Here is a 20,774-nt window from a genome sequence, read left to right on the forward strand (position 1 = left end):
CTCAAAGATACACCCTTGTTTCCTGAAAGGTCTGTGAGGTATCCTAGTAGATATGCAGAATATCTAGATTCCTTATGTAGGTCGGTAATATTTTTCTGTTGTTGTGGCCAGGCTTGAGGGTCGCACTCAAGTGGTTGAAGAGGAATTGGTGAGGTTAGGAGAGCAGTTAGTGCAAACTTCTGAGGGAACTCGTGCGATTGCTTTGGAGCTCTGCAGGGAATTCGAAGACAAGTTTCTCCAGCATATAAATACAGGCGAGGTGTGTGAGCTTTCATGTGCAATGGATGCATATGACTTTAAATTTTGGTTTGCTGTCATCTTACTGCCATGTTGTTTCTCTAACTTTTTCACTTGTTGACTGGCTGTGCTCTCAAAGTAGGTGCCTTTCTGTGCCTGCTTTTAGACTAAATACAAATTTTCTCTGCATTATGATTATTGCTAGTATTAAACCTGCTCTGTTTTGATGTAAGTTTAAATTTAACTAGAAAGAAATAAAGAAAGGAAGTATATTATAGTATGTGAAGACCAAAGGTCTATGAGAGTAAAGAAACTAGAATCATATAAGGACTGAGGGCCCATCAAAACAAATGAAGGACATCCTAGTATCTTAGAAGACTTATGTATCACATCAGCTATAGACTGGTTGTCTCCACATCTATGTTCGTATCGATTTGAAATCTTTAATGAGCGTGGCGCCTGCACGATATACTGCCCAATTGTCATGCTTTCAAGCTTCCCATAATTGCTGAAGTTCACTAGCCTTCATCTTAAGCTGTTGAGGGGTAAGATCTACTGTTATCTGTATCTAAAGGCTTTGTTTGGCAATCAATTACCGAACTATCCTCTCGTGTCTTGAATGTAATGATAGCATGATTTTGTGGAGCGCGTTGGAATGCATCAACTATTGTAATGTCCCAGTGAGCATGGGTATGGCATTCACTATATTATTAAGGCATTGCTCCAATGGCAAAGGAACTTGAATATCCTCACTTTGCCAATACTGTAACAATCCCCAATCCTTCCTAGCTTTCTCCTCTTTCAGCGCAATGTCTACATGTTTGCTAATCTTTGATGTGACCTCATGCGAATGATCAAGCCAGGATATAACATGCGAAGGGGGATCACTCACACTGGTGTACTGCTTCTTGAATGTGTTCTAGGCTGGATGCTTCTCTAGCTGGGTCTCCAGTGCACTACCATCAGCATTTTTACCTCAACGGTTCTCCCGTTGGAGGTTCTCGATTTGTTCTTGTAGACTCAACATCTGATTTTGTTCACCCTGTCTTGTTCAGGCTGCTCTCGAAGAGGCCCCTACAGAAGAAGCAAGAGCTTGTACGAAAGTCTTGACCTATGTTTTGGCCATACTGAGTAAAAAAAACCAATGCTGTATCTTTTCGTAAAAAACACAGTGTTTGATTCGATTAGGTTCTGTTCGATGGACAATGTTCCAAAGTCCTTTTTCCTTACTGCAAATGCAGCAGCCGCAATGCAGACGCCTATTTAAAACTTCTCTAAAGGTATTCGGATGGAGCATGGAGAAAGGTGCCCACGCATGGGCTGCAAGCAGCCCCGAACTAAAGTGGCGGCTGTTAATATTAAGAAAGAGCAAAGGAAGCCCCAAACTGACAGAATCACATTTGTGAGTTGTGGCTGTCCGTGTTGGAGTTTTTTCCTCAAGCTGTTGGAGGGGCGGCGAACTGAATATGCAGTGCCATGCTCCAAATGGTGCTCCTTTTCTGTGTTTTTTAGCTGTTGGAGGGCCGGCTAGTTTTGGAGTCTTTTTTTGGAGTTTCTAGGGTTGGATCAGGCTAGGGTTTGGTACGTGATTGTTGTTTTGCTTCATGGCTAGCTAGCGAATGTCTTAAGCCCCCTCCCCCCAAAGAGTGCGTAGTGTTTAGAGTGGAGTAGATCCAACTGAATAATACGGTTGATCTCATCTTGTGGGATGAGGGGGTTTGGTGCATCCAAGCTGTATAGAAGGGGGGGAGGCGGTCCATCTGAATACCTTGACTGGCGAACGCTCTAGAGACCCATGTATACCATGCCATGCTAACCTCACTATTTGCTAGTCTGTTAGATCAGTGTAGTGCCAATCCCGGTAATCTCCAGCTAGGCAAAGTCCACATCCTATGAAGAAATGTCACCGTCTAGAAGATAGCATCAATCTGAAGTGGTGTCGTGGCGAACTCTGCATGTATTATCTGATGGGGAACTCAAGGCTTACTCCGAATCATTCGGGATCCTATAGTCACATGTAGTCTCTCAAATCTCCTTTAGGCAGTTGCGGAGAGATCACTCCCCCCGAGGGGTGGTGCTGCATACATGGCTGTCGGCCTCACTAGTGTGTCAAATGGCCATCCCTTCGTTGGAGGGTCTTGAAAGTGTGTTTGAAAGCACTGTCGCTTAGCTGGGCGAGAGCTCCCTGACCTCGTGTAAGCTTGCCTTGGAGTGCTGCATACATGGCGTGTCAAATAGCCATCCCTTCGTTGGAGGGTCTTGAAAGTGTGTTTGAAAGCACTGTCGCTCAACCGGGCGAGAGCTCCCTGACCTCGTGTAAGCTTGCCTTGGATGGATGAATGATTGTGAAAACCGGTCCCGCGAAGATTGCTCCTATGCATTGACTTTCAAACGAAGGATCAGCTCAAGGCCCCCATAGGAACAAACTACTACCTATTGCAAGAAGTAAGCAAGTAGGACATCATTGCAGAGGTCATACAAAAATGAAGCACATCTCCACGAGTAGCAATGCTTGTTTCCATGGTCAAGGAAATGATCACTACTCAAGTCAGCTCAGCCAAGAAAAAGATGGCCATTGTGGCCAACAATAAAATGAATAAAGCATATCTTTATGCGGAAGTCAAAGAGCAGGAAGCTATAGTATGAAATCAGAAAAATCTTATGCATTAGGGGGCTGCAAGAGGACTGCCTTGGCTGTCATTAAGATGAGGAGGGGTACACAAAAAATCAGATGCCTCAAGAAGGGGACCCCCCAGGTTGAATGGGATGAAAATGATATCAATTGTATCACTCAAAAGGGAATACAAGTGCAGGTTTATTTCGAAGACATGACATGAAGAGTGAAGATTTTCCAACAGCTGAAGGGTACAAGTGTATGGATATCGGTGAAGCTCACTCCGACCCAGCTCAAACAAAGGAATTCTGAACGCACTAAAGTGAAGGGCGCACACAAAGTGAGGAAATGGGTGATCTATTGAGATAGTTTAGCATTTATTTAGAGATTTTAAATCAAAACCCGAAGACGCTCAATCTTAAACTAATGTAATGAAGGCCACTTTACTATAGGATTAGAACATAGATGTGTGCTTATAATAATCTTGAGCTGAGATACCATGAGCACTTCTCGACTCTTTGACACCAAGAGATTTAGTGGCTACTCGTTTCGGTGTGTCTCATAGGCCTTGACAAAGCTGTTAATGGCTGAGGGAATGAATTCCCAATCTGTTGTAATACCATTGTAGGCTAGGGCAAGCAATGGAAGCTCAATCGGGTCTCTTCACATAGACTTCGCATCAAGAGTGGCAAGGCTGAGAGTTTGCCCAAGGAGAGGTGCATATGCACATTATGTGACATACATGAGATTGAATCAGAGGAGCATTTCATTTTCAGATGCCGAGTATACTCTGAGATTCAATGACGCTTCTATTGCCTCTTTAGAGATAGTTCTTGGGTATTGTCCCGTTTTCTCTCCTTTCCAGACTAGAGATGCCTAGCTGCATTCATTCACGAGGCAGTCAGACACCGGGAGCGTCTAATTCGATCACGGGCACAGGAGCAGACCTCCTTGGTAGACTCTTCTCAGAGCTCGATCATTGATTTGTTCTAGCTAGACCATGCGGACTCCCATACCACGAGGCCCCGTCATGATCGCGACAAAGCCAACGACATGACAGCTCAGATTGAGGGTGGGTGCACAGATTACTATTGGGGATATTCCTTTCTTGTTCAGAGTTGGGGCTCCACCGATAGGGGTTATAGTAGCTCTTGCCAGACACAGAGCTACAACTAGGAGACGACATGGGACCACGTCCGCGGGTAGCCGCCAGCACTCTATCTCTGACTTTCTGCCCTCACTACCTCATTCCCCTTGACGCTCTAATGATGAGGATGTTAGTGTTGTGTAGACGATTATCATTCTGACATGACTATGTAGCACTCAGCACTTATCATTTTGCATTTTGCATTGGAGTGGATGCTTGTTTAGGAGCTCCACCCACACAGCTTGTTTGTATCAGGATTTTTCTCGGTCTCGTAGACTGATTGGTCTTTCGAAGACCTTAATAAACTTTCTTTATTCTTTCTTTCTCTCTTTCCCCTGCCTTTCTTCTCCTGTTCTCTAACCTTGATTTTTTCCCCTCCTTGGGGATTGGTAGTCGTAGTTGGAGTTCTTTGGGTTTGTCTTCATGAGCTGTAGGTGTACCAACAGATATCGTGCACTACTAAAACCTAGAAAGCAACCTATATTTCAGTATGAATAAAACTGTATGCCTTACTCCAGTTACTAGAGCTCCTTATTTTGTGGTTGTGTTAAGTATCTTGTATTATTTGGGATCGCATCTTTTTCCTGTTTGTCATGAATTGGAACCTATAGAGCCTTACAACCAGTTTGATTTGTTCTCTTACAGTATAATCTTTGTGGCTTATACAGAGATAACATTGATTAGATGTTTCTTATGACTATTTTTGCAGGGTGGAAGCTGGAAAGTAGTCACCAGTTTTGAGGGAGCACTTCCAAATAGGATAAAGCAGCTTCCTTTGAATGATCTCTTTGAGTTGAACAATGTGAAGAAGGTAACTATTATGTAGGCTGTTGTGCCTGTATGACAGCAAACAGATGTGAATTTTAAGGGAGGCCGCCTTGATGAGATGAAGCTGTCATGTGAATATTTCTGAACAATGTGAACATGGTATTAGTTGTTTTGCGTGCTGGGCCTGTAGTATGTGCCTTCCTTATTTTACAGAGAACAATGAGGGGAGGCTATACTTGTCAGCTTAAGTAGGAGGTTATACTTGTATGTGGCTTGCTTGTTTTATGAGGAATAAAGGGGGAGGTCATACTAGTAGCATTTTTTAAAGTAGAAGATCAACTCATAATTTTAACGCAAGTGCAGCTACTGTAATCAAGGTTGCAAGAATTGTGGGATATTATCTTGCCATAGTAGTTCGTAAGCATGATGACCTGTGGTTTCAAGTGCCTAGCCTTAAGTGGAGAAGAAGAGGTCGGAAATATGGAAAAAGTGATTTGCTACATAACCTGATACAGCTAGTATTTTTTCTAGTTTCATGAATTTGAATGCTTATTTAAAAGGCTGACGTGTGAATGTTTGCATCAGAATACATAGCCAGGTGCCATGGTGACTCTCTTGTGATCTGTGAAAATCTTGTATTTGTGGCTGTCTGGTCGTCTCGCGCTGTGGCGGGAAGGGATTAGACTGGCATCCAAGTTGTACTGAAAGGGGAAGGGGGGAGATGATCCACCTAAATGCCCTTATGCCTGGTTGCCAAACAACCATTTGGAAATTCGTGCATACCAGGCCTTGTGAGCCTCACTCTCAGCTAGTCGTATAGATGACTCCAGTGCCACCCTCGATAACCTCCCTCTAGGTAAGGCCCAGACCCTGTGAAGACAAGTAACTGTTTGGAAGAGATGTCATGGCAAACTTTACCTGTATGATTTGGTGGGCGATTGAAGGCTTACTCTGAATCATTATGGATCCCCCAATCACCTGCAGCCTCTCAAAACGTCGCCACGCGGTTGCTGTGAGGTCACACCTCAGAAGGGTGCTGCGTACATGGCTGTTGCCCTCACAAACCTGTCAAATAGCCATTCCTTCGTCGGGGTTCCTGAAAATGTGCTTGAAAGCACTGTCGCTCTAGTCGAGCTAGAGCTCTGTACCTTTGTGCAAGTTGTGCCCTGGTTGCTTGGGTCATCTCTCAAAACGTCGCCAGGCGGTCGCTGTCAGGTCACACCTCCAAAAGGTGCTGCGTACATGGCTGTCGCCCTCACAAACGTGTCAAATAGCCATTCCTTCGTCGGTGTTCCTGAAAATGTGCTTGAAAGCATTGCCGCTCTAGTTGAGCTAGAGCTCCCTACCTTTGTGCAAGTCATGCCCTGGTTGCGTGGGTCATCGTGAAGATTGACCCCACAAAGACTACCCCTAAGTAGGTGTAGGATTGTAAGATCTCTGCTGGCTCTCCTCTGTAGGTGAAGCTGTGTCGATGAAATGCTGGCCATGAGGGTTAAAAATCATAAGCTTGTTTTGCCAAGGTTAAGTGTCTAGTATCTCTCTTTGTACAAAACACCTCTAGGACATCTAGGTGTCTTTGTAAGCCTGCTGTTGCTGAGGCGGATAGGAGGACTATGCTATTTGCATACAATAGTATCTGTATTATCAGATCGGCCAGCCAAGATGCCTCACCTGCTAGGTGGTCAATAAATGTTGTGATCTCATCAATATATAGCCCAAATAGTGTCGGTTGAGAGGAGGCTTCCTTGCTTCACTCCTATTGTGTTCTCGACCCAACTTGACAAGCCTCTAGGGGCATGTACTCTCCCTCTTAGTGACTCATACATACTCATACCCCCCAGATCGTGATATTTGGAATCTCTGCATCTCTTGAAGTTGTATGATCATGCGAGATTGTGAGATTGTGTCAAAGGCCTTCCAAAAGTCTACATAGCACGCGTAGATCTCTCGTCTTCTAAACCAACGTGTCCCAATGCTCGCTGCGTGTTTGTTTTTGTGTATGAGCAATCATAAGAGTGCAGTAGTTCCCAGTATCCATGGGATCTTCTGCTTTGTCTATCGGCACAATGGTGGTGGTACGGGGGGAAGCCATGACATACAATATGGTTGAACATCTGTGCTAGGGTCGGGGCCAAGACCTCTTGTCCATATGCGAATTGCTCAGTCCATAGCTCCTCATGGTCTTGGGCTTTTCAGTTGAGGAGCCACCGTAATGAAGCTCACATATTATGTGCAGTGAATAGGATACAAGTGGAGGGCCTGTGGAGAGCAGACATATTGCTTTCCCTCGGATAAGAGCTCCCATGCAAAGATGGGATTACCTCCACAAAAAGATTGGATAATTTCATCCAATCCTATGTGAGAGGAACACTTGCCTTATACGTCGCGTCAGATGTTGTGAAATCCGATGTGCCTTAGATCTTGTCAAGTGTCGCAAGGCTTGCTCTCGTATGAGGTGGGATCTCATCTCCCAGCACTCGTCTTTCCAGCCTAGGTACGAATTGTTGACTTGGCCGTGGGGAATGATTGGTGGCGGCATCACGGATCACTGATACTAGTGTGTTTGAGGTATGAGTGAGATTGCATCATCTCCCAAGGGGTTCGCTAGCGTGCAGGGTTAGTTGCTCATGTATATTGCATCAAGGGCATGATCGAAGTATACCCAAACCTAGGCGAGGGCATGTGGATCATGTACTCTGTTTGGCAGTATAGCTAAGATACTAAATGATAGGTATGAGTGGTCGGTGTCAAGAGAGGGGGGGGGGGTAGGGACTATGAGCTCATATATCCATGCCACAAAAGTGGGGGAGCCCAATCTCCCTCCTCATTCCTCAGTTGATGGGATGAAACCCGCATCTGCCCCATAGCGACTCCTCCGTCCTCGAGATATTGGGGTGTGATGATGAATCCCTCCTCCGCGAAGTGGTCGCGGTAGAACTAGTTCTTGGTGGGAGCTCCCCCAGTCCGAGACGTGTGGAGCTAGAGGAGAGCTAGGCGTATGATACGGTTAATCTCATCTCGTGGGATCAACTCAGGGGGCACATCCATGCTGTACTAAAAGGGAGGGAGCTTGCCCATTTGAATCCCGTGTTTGGAAAACCTTGTGGATATACGTGCATAACATGTGTCTGCGATGCTTTCAGCTCATCTTCTGGATGACTCCAGGGCAAGCCTCGGTAGTCTCCAATGGGGTCGGTCCCAGACTCTATGAATGAATGTCATTGTCTAGAAGATGGCATCGGTCTGTAGTGGTGTCACGGCGAGCTCTACTATTTGATCTCATGAGGAATTGAGGGCTTGCTCCGAATCATCGTAGATTCCATAGTCACCCGTAGCCGCTCAAATCTCCTCATTGTGCTATCGGTAGATCACAGTCTCAGAAGGGTGCTGTGTACATGGCCGACTTGTGCTATCAGAAGGGTGTTGTGTACATGGCAGTCGGCTGCACTAGTGTATTGTGAAAAACACACACACACACACGCACGCACGCGCGCGCGCGTGTGTATTAAGAAAAAAACACACACACACACACACATGCACGCACGCACGCGTGTGCGCGCAGAGAGAGAGAGAGAGAGAGAGACACACACACACACACACACACACACACACACACACACACACACAGAGAGAGAGAGAGAGAGGGATATTAGCGTCAGAGGGAGAGAGGTATATTAGATTTTTAGATTGAGAGTCTCTTGGGACTGCATAATTATAGAATATTAACGTCAGTTAGTTATAGACTGAGAGTCTCTTGGGAGTGCATAATTATAGATAAGCCAGATTATTTCGATAAGCCACATTATTCTAGGTGAGATAGTCAGCCTGTATTACCTCAGTTTAAGATTGAGAGTCCTTGGGTTTGGTTTTAAAATGTTTGATAAGTGCTTTTCCATCTCCGTAGACACCCCATCTCCCTTCTTTGTGAGTGTCCTTCACTTTGTTCAATTCTATGGACTTCATCTTGAGCTGAATCGGGGTGAGCCCCTCTGATATCCATACCTTGGTGCCTCTCAACTTATTTGTTTGCATGAGAATCTTGATTTTTGCTTTCCTGTCATTGAGTACCACTTTAGCTTGTGTCCCAATAGGAGCCACAATGTTTATATCCTTTAAGTCCTACTCAATCTTAGGGGCTGCTGCTATGATATTATCAATATTTTCTGCCAGGCTCCCTTCATGTATCTTCAGGTAATCATCAATGCGTAGAGATCCAGCATTAGCTGCCCTTTTTTCTTGTTCTCGTACCTCTCCATATACTTTACTTTTGTTGATTTTGTTGTCCATTGTTGCTGAGATTTTGTCTTTGATCGATTTGACCTCATTGGTAACCATGTCATGGACTTTGGTTATCAACTGTGGTGCAGGTGCTGCTTCCATGTGTATCTGTATTACTTCCTGTATGATTTCTTGTTTGCCATTGTTCTCCATCTCCTTCACTTTCTTCCCGAGAGCTGCAACCATTAAGTCTAAACTCCCTTACTTCTTGCTGTAGAAAATATATCTGCTCCTGTGGGTCTGTGCTAACCCTCGGCTTGTAATGCAATGTATATGGGCTGGGTGTTTGTGCGATGTCGGAATAGGAGGGTTTACTGATAGGGGTTGAAACAAAGGTCTTCACCTTTGGGGGCTCCTTGATGGCCTGTGAATAACTGGGGGCCCTCTTGCTATGTCTAACACCCTAGACTGAGTCCAGTGCTCAGCTCAGCCTAGGGGAGGAGAATAGGTTGCTCTTGTACCTCTCTTAAGCTGATGCTGTGCGAAAAGAAGGCTGCCCCCTCTTGTGCGACCTGGGTTAGAGACGTTCTACTCGTGTTGGCGCTTCCGTTGCCGTGAGTTGGTTCTGGGGAGTCTGAGATGAGATGTGAGAAGCTCTCGTATACGTATCTGTCGAGCTGTCTCTCGTATATGTATCTGTCGAGCTGTCTCTCGATGCGGTGGAGGGCGTGGTCTCCTCGATCTCTGTATCCGAAGGGCTACATCGAGGGTCACTCCTTGTCTCTGGTGATCACCAGATGGACCAGATCTCGATCGTGCGTGGTCCTCTTCGTGTTGCATGTGGAACACGTCTCTCGTCTAGTAGCATCGTGGTGGAGACTCCCATTGCTAGTCCATGATGCTCTCATCTCATCAAGCTTCTCTCCCTCAGCTTTGCCGGCAACTGACTTAGATGCATAGAAATCTCTAATAAGTGTCTGTGCTCTGTCAATCTCTGTGACCTATGGCCTCAATCTCTGCTGCTCTGTGGTCTGTTGCATCAATATATCTCTTCGTCATTGCATCTCAATCATATAGAGCCCAAGATAGACCTGATCAGGAAAGTGGATTAACCCTATAAGTGGGACCAAAGCCATGCCCCTCCTAGAAGAGGCAGTGATATCGTCCTCGGATCTGATAATAGATTGGACAGGCACATAGAAAGTGCTCCTCTGTCTCGATCTCCTCCATCTGGCATAGTGTGCAAGTCCTCTGCTTTTTGGGTATGCCCATAGCTCTTCATGCCTCAATCCTCAACTGATGTGACAAGACTCGCAATTGACCGATGGTGATCCTCAATGCATGTGAGACTCTCCTGTCCTCGAGATATTGAGGTCTGATGACAAGACTAAGCTACGAGATCCTCGGGAAGTGGTCATGGTAGAACTGGGTCTTGGTGGGGAACTCCTCTCCCTCCCAAGCCTTAGATGTATGGAGTTGGAGGAGGTCCAAACGTGTGATACGGTTGATCTCATCTCATGGGATCATCTGGGGTGGTGCATCCAAGCTGTTTTGAAAGGGGGGAAGTCTGTCCATCTAAATGCCGTGACTAACAAACCATGTGGATACTCGTGCATACCATGCTGTATCAACACGGCTCTCTACTAGTCGCCCGGAGGACTCCAATGCTAACCTCGGTAATCTCCACTGGGTAAGGCCTAAACTCTGTGGAGGAACGTCAGTGTCTGAAAGATGGCATCAATTCGGAGAGGGGTCATGGCGAACTCTTTTTATATAATCTGATGGGGGACTGAGGGCTTACTTCGAATCTTCTTGGATCCCATAATCACGTGTAGCCTCTCAAATCTCCTCCACTCTGTCGTTGATATATGACTCCTTGAGAAAGGTGCTGCATACATGGCAATCGGTCTCACGAGCTTGTAAAAAAGCCAAGCCTTCCTTTGAGGGTCGTGGAAGTGTGCCTGGAAGCATCGCCTCTCTAGTTGGGCTAGAGTACCCCGCCCTTGTGTGAGTCGTGCCATACCTACATATTATGAAGCCGGAGAAGGGCAGCCCGTACATTTTGTGTAGTAAACAAATGACACATGTACGCCAATCTGTTGGATGTGTGATGGGGATGGATGACTTCCCCTTCGACAAGAGCCCCCATCTCGTAGTAGGATCTCCTCCGCGAAAGGGTCTGATCACCTCATCCATTCTATGTTCAAGGAAAGTTTGCTTCTTGCGCCGTGTCACTCGGCGTGAGATCTGCTGTGGAGTGTTTGTGCATACAAAATCTCTATGTAGAGAATGCCAATAGCCATTGCTTAGGTCATGGACAGTCAAGTGTCCCAGTGCTCTCTCACGTGTAAGGTGGGCTCTCATCTTTGTGCACTCATGGTTGAACTAGGAGTTTTGGGGCATCTTCCCGTCTGGATCTTCCCGTCTGGGACACGTGAAGATCGCGTGGTGGGAAAGATCTAGTGGCAACATCCTATATCATTGAGACAATGGGTATCTGATGCATGCGCGAGGTCCATCCCCTCTCTAAGTAATACTGGAAGCTCAGAAACCAGGTGGCTCACATACACCGGGTCAAGAGCATGGTCAAAATGGATCTGAACACGAATGGATCTCTGAGAGAGAGAGAGAGAGAGAGAGAGAGAGAGAGAGAGAGAGGGAGATTTTAAACTAATTGACGTGTCTGCTCAGATTGTGTTGGAAGCAGATGGATATCAACCGTATCTTATTTCTCCTGAAAAAGGTTTAAGATCGCTTGTTCGTAGGGTTTTGGAATTAGCAAAAGATCCTGCACGCCTATGTGTTGATGAGGTGAGTTTGAATTCTCGTCTCCTTCCTTTTTCATTTTCACGATGCTAAATGGCAGAATAATTTTGTAGACTTATGTACTCTTGATTCATATATGCACTTTTTTCTACACATTTTCATCCATGTTGATTTATCTGCAAGCATGTCTATGCGCTTGTGCACGTGCGTATAGCTCAATTTGATATACATCTGTATGTGTTCTCTATGCACATGCGTGCGCATGCGCGTGCACAGACACATAGAGGGAGAGAGAGAGAGAGCTGATTGTGGTTATAATTTATTCATAGGTTCATCGAATCCTTGTTGACATTGTGGCGTCTGCTGCATCATCTACTCCTGGTCTGGGAAGATATCCTCCTTTTAAGCGCGAGGTATGTCTGCGTAGACAGTTTATTTTGGAAAGAATGTTCGTACCTCTACACTTCCATATTTTTAATATGGTCTGAGTGGTGTAAATACTGGTATAAGGATCATAGTTTTGGATGCCTTGTGCGGTTATGGGAATAGATTTTACATTGTTTGGCTAGGTTGTTATTGTAAATGCAAAGGAACTTTATCATCGTTAAAAATTATATGCAGGTTGTTGCCATAGCTAGTGCTGCTCTTGATGATTATCGTGCTGAATCCAAGAAGATGGTGGTTGCTCTTGTGGACATGGAACGTGCCTTTATCCCTCCTCAGCATTTTATTCGGCTTGTGCAACGCAGGTGGTGCTAAATTCATGCTTTTAAGGAGGCTATGGGACTGTGCATGGATGCTCGTGTGTGTTGCGTTGGTCACAAGGTTTTCTTTACTCTTGGCAGAGATAACTCTATCTGTAGTGTAGTCATGCACATATGAACATATAGGCATAACACATGTACAAAAATGCATGACACCCACATGTTCCATCAAATTGAGGCTAATGAGGTCTAGGAATATTGGATAGTTACTTCTTGGGTGTCACGGAAGGTCATGATATTTTCTTTAGCCTTGCCAGAGATTTTGAGGTGTGTCTGCCCGTCTGGACACATGGACATCACTAGAATATGTGCCACATAAACACGCTTGGTAAAATTGAAGCTAAGGAGGGGTATTCTACATATTCATTTGAGCCCCATCAGTCATGAATTGGTAACTGGTCTTGATGGGAAATAAAAAGAACCATCAAAGACCATAATGAAAGCAACAAAGACAATGAGGAGGCATTCTTAACTGAAGCAACTGGCAGCTTGCAGAAGGGCCTTGTAGATGTGGCCATTGGCAAAGGTTCTAAACTATACATTTTAGGCTCTCAGAATATCATTTTACAGGAGAACTTGGTGAGACCAGAGAGCATTTTTATTCATGATTCTTCATAAGTTAGTTTGAAGCTTTTCCTCTCATGATTCAGATTGGTAGTACAAATTTTTTTGGCAGCATGGCTTGTTCTAACTTCAAAAAGTGTCATACGGTTTTGCAGGATTGACAGGCAACGGAGAGAGGATGAACTGAAACAGAGATCCTCCCGTAAGGCACAAGATGCTGAACAATCCCTTCTAAACAGGGTTAGTTTCTATCCATTGGGCATGCTCATATAAAGCATACCACATCTTACATATAGCACTAGGCCTCCCTTTCCTATGTGCAATGACAGGGTGGATGACTCACAGTTGATTGGAATCAAACAAAGTGGATAATCTGCTTTTTGGCCTTGTGGTAACAGTCAACTACGCCTCCACCCCAGACAGGGGGAAGCTTGAAATCTATGAAAGATAAGGGCTCATCAGACAAGGAGTCAAAAGAGACATCATCTTTGCAAGTCGCCGGTCCTGCTGGAGAGCTCACTGCAGGTATGCTAACAGCTGTTACATTTATGGGAAGCTTGGATTGTAAATTTTTTTTTTGGGGGTTTTCTGCACCATCTGTATATGCTCTTTAGGAAGTTGGATGCACATAACATGTGGTGGTTACATTCAGGCTCAAAAGGATCTCGTTTTTAGCTGATATAGAATAAAATGAATGTGTTCAATCAATTTATACTCAATTGGACCCTAGCTGGGCTCACTGAGAACTCATTTCCCTTGTGACGAGTTCCACATTTTATGGACATCACACACTCAGTACAATGCACTACTCTGATAAAAATGCACTAAAGACCTATCTCTTATCCAGCACTCATGGAAAACACTTTTCTTAACAAATCACAAAACTTGGGGTTTCAAAATTTTGAGCCCTTTTTTTTTTTGTGAGAATTTGCAGATTCAAAAGCCAAATTGTAACTAAATTGCCTGAAATTTTGCAAGATTTTGCAAAACCGAGAGAATATTTTTTATAGGTTAAAATGAAATGTTGCAGGTTCATTGTATATAGTTTGGAGGTTTTTAGTGAACAGTGCTCTCATCCCCATCGTTGAGTTGATAGGCATAATATTCTCAGCACAAAACGCTACTATGTCTAGACATTGCTACGTGTTTTTAAACATGCATTTGGGGCCATTGGCTCTATTGCTTCGGAGGGTCCTAGATTGTCATAGTGTATCTGGTATTTGGGATTGTAGGTGATTTGGGTGTTTAAATCTCTCTCTCTCTCTCTCTCTCTCTCTCTCTGCAAGGGCCTTAGCAAGCCCTTTGCTTCAGCCCTTGTGGCTTGTATGAGTTTTCATTTTCATTTGATGTACTTTGTCCCATAGGCCTTCCGAGGACGTTAACACATCTCTCTCTCTCTCTCTCTCTGTGTGTGTGTGTGTGTCTCTCTCTCAGCCCCTCCTAGCTCCATCGATCCAGCCCTAGTAGATCTTACGTCGCGTGCGGCACCAAAACAAATGGCAGGTCACCGTGTGTGCCATCAGCTACTACGCTATAGGCTATTCTCTGGCAATGGGATTTTATTTCTCGAGATTGTTCTTTTGTTGCGGACCTTGCCAAAGGAAGGACAGGTTGAAACAGACCCTTAGAGCATGGTGCCTTGAAGAGTCCAGGTTGTTCCCTCATTATGAGGGGGACAACTGGAAGATCATGGCGTATGGGTTGCTCGAGTTTGAAGGCGGGAACATGACTGAAGGTGGTGGTGCCATCTAGTGCTACCATGGATGGACGTGTGTACCAGGATGGTTTGCTTGTGCTCGATTGGACTTGGAGGAGCAGGAGCCACTGGTTGAAAAGCCAGGAACCGGAATCGACACTGGATTGTGCTAGAGGGTTTCATCACGAGAGCTGCTAGGGCAACATCATCGACGTGTTGGCATTGGACCGAGATGTGTCGGTGAGAGGGGGTGTTCGAAAGGTCAGCTCCTCATCTGAAAGCCCCCAAATGAGGAGAGCATGGGGAGCGAGACCTAGGGCAAGATCTGCCCAGAGAAGAAAGAGAAAGAGGGGGCTGCCACATGGGTAGCACCTCCAGAGCTTCAGAGAGTGCATCAGAGGAGCTGAAGTGCAGGAGAGATGGCGGGGCATCGAGCCTTAGATCTGGCCTGGCACGAGGTGACGGAAGAGCAGCAAAGAAGCAAAGGGATAGGGGCCTAGCAGCAGCACAAAGAAAGGGCCAGGTGTTGCAAGGAAGGGAGGGGCTGCAGTGGGCAGCACCCTGCCCTTATATAGGGTCAGGTCTGCTGAATGGCCACATAGGCCAGCCCACAGCCCCTTGCATGGGGATGTGTAGAGGCAGCTGGCAACAAAACAAAGGGGGACTGGTCCCCCACCCGAAGGTAGGGGGCATACAGCCCAAAAGGAACTAGCCCAAGATAAGGGGCTTGTGGGGGTGGTTTTCTGGTAGATTGAGTCGGCCAGCAAGGGGCTGACCAGTTGGTTATTTTGAGGGGCCTTGGGCCCTATATAAGAGAGTCCATTGTGCCTCAGTTTTGGTATCCATCAGGTCAGTGCACAAGGGAGCAGCAGGAGCAGCCGGAGCCCCTTCCTTGGGCCTACATCTAGGAGGCAAAGGAAGAGCAAAGTTGCTGCAGACTTAGCTCCACACAGGGCTGAACCCTATGCTGTCTACAAGGGCAGAAAGGAGCTGAGATCCAGACAGAGAGCCTACATATGCTCGAGGTGGAGCATGCGGGCTGAAGTCTAGAGATCTTCTGCAGATAGTAGAAGTACGTGGTAAGATCAGAGGACCTTGCCTTGGTGGGACTTTGGATCTCTCTCTCTTTGTATTGTATCCATAGTTTTGGACGGAAATATACATTCTTTTTATAGCTTCTATATCTGGCTGGATCATTGTCTATTGATGAGTCTGCACATCTATATGATTCACATAAGTTTAAGAAGTTTGTGATTCCACTCCCCATACACACTATGTGAGCTCTTGTGCTATTGTATCAGTCTTCCGCTGTGCGTACCCTCTGTTGGTCGATTTCTAAGACGCAGGACTTTGATTCCAATTCTCGAGGCGAAAGTGATGATTCATTTATACAATGAAATCCATGTAATTGACAGAGAGGCAATATTGACGACGATTTACACACACACTCTCTCTCTCTCTCTCACACACACACTTTTTTTTTTGGTTAAACCAAGAAAATTATATTATGTAACATTCATTTATACACACACACACACACACACACACACACACACACACACACACACACATTAGGACCCAGATCCAAATTAGGCTGGACCCCCCCGGTAGGTTCTCTATTTCACAGATGAAAGATTTAGAGAGTATACAAGATCTGCAGCTTCAAGTGATTATAAAAACGTAAAAAAATTCGAGAATACAAAGGAGAGGAACTCCTCTTGGGAAGTGCCAAGTGTATAATTTTTAGTCACTATCCAAACTCAGGCCATGGGTTAAGTCCTTCTAGGCCTTCCAACTCCCATGGTCACTTGCTTTGGTAAGGTTTTTCTTTAGCTCCATGAAAATGGGGTATTTCCCTCTTGGTACCTGCATCAATTTAATGAAGCTCACCACTATGGCACCCATTAACTGTTAGCTTTTGCATGCAAAAATAATTTGTAGACTAATCCTAGTCTCTGTGGGCGTCCCCACGAAGCAAACCAATGCACATACATAAACATTAATTTCTCTGTTGATGGGGGCAATCCTTTTTGACTATAATTAAGGGACTTTGACAAGAGTCAAGGCGCCTTAATTATAACCAAACCTCTCCAATGAGCGTCGGAATACCTTGGTTGACTAAAGTCAACCCTCTTGGCCTAAACCAAGTCTCCTTGATTGAAGTCGGGCCTTCTTGACCGAAGTCAAGTGTCCTTGACTGAAGGCAATACTTTGACCACTTATAAGAATTCTTTGGCCATAATTTAAAAAAGAAACGAACTCTTAAATTATGAGAATATAAATGGTCGGGTTTGTACTTGGAATAGTTGCAGCTTGGTAACATCCCCTCAGCTTCTAATCAGTTTACCGCAATTGAAAAGCGTGTTTGTAAATACCTAGAACTTGTGGACAATTAGAGAACATGTCTTCATCCATCCACTTGGCATTCAATGCCGAATAATTCTTGAACTTTACAAGGTATCTATAAAATACCTTCCCATGAGGTCCCTTGAGTACCGTATGATACACAATTTGCTCTTATCGTGGGTGGATCTTATATTATAGGTTCAGTAGGCTTCTATCCTTGATATTTCTTCAAAAGACACACATGAAAGACATTATGAATCTTCCAATGCTCTGGTAACTGCAATCTGTATTGCCACATCTGTGACCTGGAAAGGGCCATAATACTTGGTAGACAGCGTGGCATACACTTTCTCTTTGCCCTTCATCTTGGAGGAGCGTGGCTTTCTCAAATTTTAGAAGTACCTCATCGCCTCACTTGAGGTCTAGTTTCCTTCTATGCTTATTAGCAGGTTTCTCTTGTTTCCCTTGAGGCCTCTCTATTGCTGTCCGAACTTGGCTGAATGCCTTCTGAAGGCCTTTGACATACTGATCAGCTGCAAATATCTCGTCTTTGGTCCTTAGGATTTGCATCAGAATCACCTTTCCATATATGACCTCAAATGAGGTTTTAGCTGTGAAGGTATGAACTATGTTATTGTATGCAAACTCCAAGAGTGGAAGGTACTTTTCCCAATCTGATTTTTGGTTAGATGTAGCATTTCAAAAGGTCTAGCATTATTGAATTTAATACTTTACTTTGACTATCTGTCTTTGGATGGAAAGAAAAAGAAAAATTCAGATACGTTCCCATATTTTCAAATAAAGCTCTCCAGAATAGGCTGGTCATTCTGGGGTCGGTCACTAATGATGGACTTCGGCATACCCTGGTGCTTGAGAATTTGAGCCAAGAAAACTTTGACCACATGATTTGCCTTGATCGTCTTCCGTACTGGAAAAAAATGGGCCTGCTTGTTGAATCTGTCAATAACGGTCCATATCCCATCATTTCCAGTCTTTGATTGTGGCAAATAAAAAATGAAGCCCATTGCTATGCTTCCCTTGCTGCCTGAGGCATAGGAAGAGGCATCAATAGGCCAGGTGCCTTGCGTCTGTCATACTTGACTTTCTGACAAGTGAGGCCTCTGTAACAAACTCGTATATATCTTTATGCATAGCTTGTAGGCTATCTCATGGGCTATCCATAGATGCCACTTATACCTTGGTATGAGCCTTGTAGGCCTAGTTATAGTCAATTAGGACTATTGGTATAGTTAGTTTATGTACCATCTAGGTCAGTTAGGACACGTAGTCTAGTTAGGGCAGTTAGTCCTAGGGTTTTGTTATGTTGGCTCACTCTTGAGCCTCCACACTCCAGTCTTGCAGCAATCTATTACAGCATCTCGTTTTTCTCCATTGTCCTTCCATTTTTGAGCTTCCACTGCTTCCAACACCCTACAGTGCTATCAGAGCAGGTCGGGAATCCATTCCCTCAGCCATTGACAGCTTTCCCAAGCTGTTTGTCAGCCTCTGGAGCCCTCATTCTTACTGGTCTTGCTGGTTTTCGCACTTCCACAAGTGTTTGAGACCTTTCCAAGCAATTATGTCGCGAAAGATCTCATTTTGACATGAGAAGATCGCATTTTGGAGGAGCTACCGCGAAGGAGACACATTTTGGAGCAGATCCGAGCACTTTTCTGTAGCAAAAACCTAACTGTACGGAATTTCGTACACACTGTACAGACGTGTGAAATTCTGTATAGCCGTATGGACTTGTCATAAATTCCGTACCTGTCAGAAAATTTGTACACTGTCAGAAAATCCATACACCTGTCAAAAAATCTGTACAACTGTCAGAATTTCGTATGGAGCTGCCTCGGGGTATGTGTCAGTTATATTGAAGGTTTCTCAGCATATCGGAGCTGCCTCGAGCTGCGTGCCAGCATTTCGGAGCTGCCTCAAGCTGCATGCCAGCATTTCGGAGATGCCTGGAGCTGCGTGTGTTGGCGTTTGTAGCCGTTTGGAGCCATTTGGAGCTGCTGAATCGATCCGGAGACTTCTCTTTGAGCCCTCCCCTCCTCATTTGGCATCTCTTTGCCTCGGGATGCGAGTTTCTTTCCATTGGATCTCTTTCTCTCCATTTCTATGTGCTCTCCTCCTCGTGGGAGCACTTCTTTTGCTGTAATTCTCATTTCCAGCACTCAGTTGCTCGCTTTCAGAGCCTGTCATTGCTGTACATCGTTGGGTAAGCCGTTGTTGCATTGGATTTTTCCAATTTTTGCTTCATTTGCATTTTTAGGACAGCAGAGTCTTTTGCAGACACACGCTTTGAAGCTTGGACGGATTTTTTTGGCTCTTGATTCTGAGAGGTTGCCTTTCTCTCGTTTGCTTTGCCAATTGATGCATTTGCCTTGTATTTCAGCACCATATCTGGTGGCAAAGATGATTTGTTTGAGCTGATTGGGGCGGATGACAAGCTTGATGGCACCAATTACCCCATGTGCTCATACGTGATGGGACATGTTTTGGTTGCCAAGAATCTATGGCATATTGTTTCAGGTTTTGAGGCTAGGCCTACACGCACTGTTACTAGTGCTACACCTCTAGCCTCTGCTTCTTTAGGTGATGGTTCTACTGCTACAGCCAGGACTCCTACACCTCTTGCTCCAGGTGCTTTGTCTCGTCTTACAACACAGCTAAGTAAGCATGGGATCAGCTTGCATCTTTGTATCAGGTGCGGAATGAGGCGAGGGTTGTCTATCTCCACAGGCAGTTGAAAGATTTAAAGCTTGATGAGGGTGGTAACATGGTGTTGCAGGGGGTGATGCCAATCATTTCTCATTTGACCAGCTTGTTGCTCTTCTTCTTCAGGAGGAGCAAATTCGTGGGAATCGCAATGCTACTCTAGCTAGTGATCAAGCATTTGCTGCCCATCACAAACAAAAAGGTAAAGGCAAGGTTTCAGCTGGAAAGCCCTCTCATTCCCATGTTGGTCATTCACATCGTGCCTCTTCTTTAGGGGATAACAAAAAGAAGAAGAGATGTAATTATTGTAGGAAACCTGGGCATGATAATTTTGAATGCAGAAGTGCATAGCATCTGAAAAGAAAAAGAAAGATTCTGATCTTGCAGTATCTGGTTCTTCTAGTGCAGAAGATCGACATGAGCCCGCTAATTTCGCACAAGACCACCATTGGGCTTTCTTGGCTACATGTCAGTATAATCCTGATGTTCTTAATGCTTGTATGGCCATGGCCATGATGCGTGGTTCTTTGATAGTGATGCTAGCAAGCACATCACTTTCTGCAAGAAGTTATTCAGCTCATTGGAGCTTACATCTAAGGGGGGTAGTGTCACATGTGCCAATCATGCATCATATACCATGAAAGGTATTGGGCAAGTTGCTCTTACTTTTGTCTATGGTGGTATTGTCACTCTAGAGCATGTGCTTTATGTTCTAGGCATTCGTAAGAACCTCATTTCTATTTCAGCCATTGCTACATGTGGCTTTCAGGTTATTTTTGATGGTGTGAGGTGTGCAGTGTATGATGTTACACATGCCTTGCTTATGACATATGTTCAGATGATGATGCTGCACTTGCCGATGCACATGCCTTTGCTATTGATTCTACCATGGCAGACACTCATTTGTGGCATGAGAGGTTTGGACACCTCAAT

General features: G+C 45.0%; 1 protein-coding gene across 1 annotated transcript in view; it reads left to right on the top strand.

Moving 5' to 3' along the window:
- Positions 1–20,774, top strand: part of LOC147890759 (dynamin-2A-like) — an 81,731-nt gene that overhangs the window by 38,056 nt on the left and 22,901 nt on the right. Inside the window, exons 10-16 of the mRNA XM_087389602.1 lie at positions 112–259; positions 4,708–4,809; positions 11,676–11,795; positions 12,080–12,163; positions 12,372–12,499; positions 13,234–13,318; positions 13,477–13,603. Coding sequence (XP_087245728.1) covers positions 112–259; positions 4,708–4,809; positions 11,676–11,795; positions 12,080–12,163; positions 12,372–12,499; positions 13,234–13,318; positions 13,477–13,603 — 794 coding nt within the window. The remainder of the gene's footprint in view (positions 1–111; positions 260–4,707; positions 4,810–11,675; positions 11,796–12,079; positions 12,164–12,371; positions 12,500–13,233; positions 13,319–13,476; positions 13,604–20,774) is intronic.

This window comes from Dipteris shenzhenensis, chromosome 18, assembly GCF_047967505.1.
Source record: "Dipteris shenzhenensis isolate YYH24624 ecotype China chromosome 18, Dip_SZ_1.0, whole genome shotgun sequence".
Taxonomy (NCBI): domain Eukaryota; kingdom Viridiplantae; phylum Streptophyta; class Polypodiopsida; order Gleicheniales; family Dipteridaceae; genus Dipteris; species Dipteris shenzhenensis.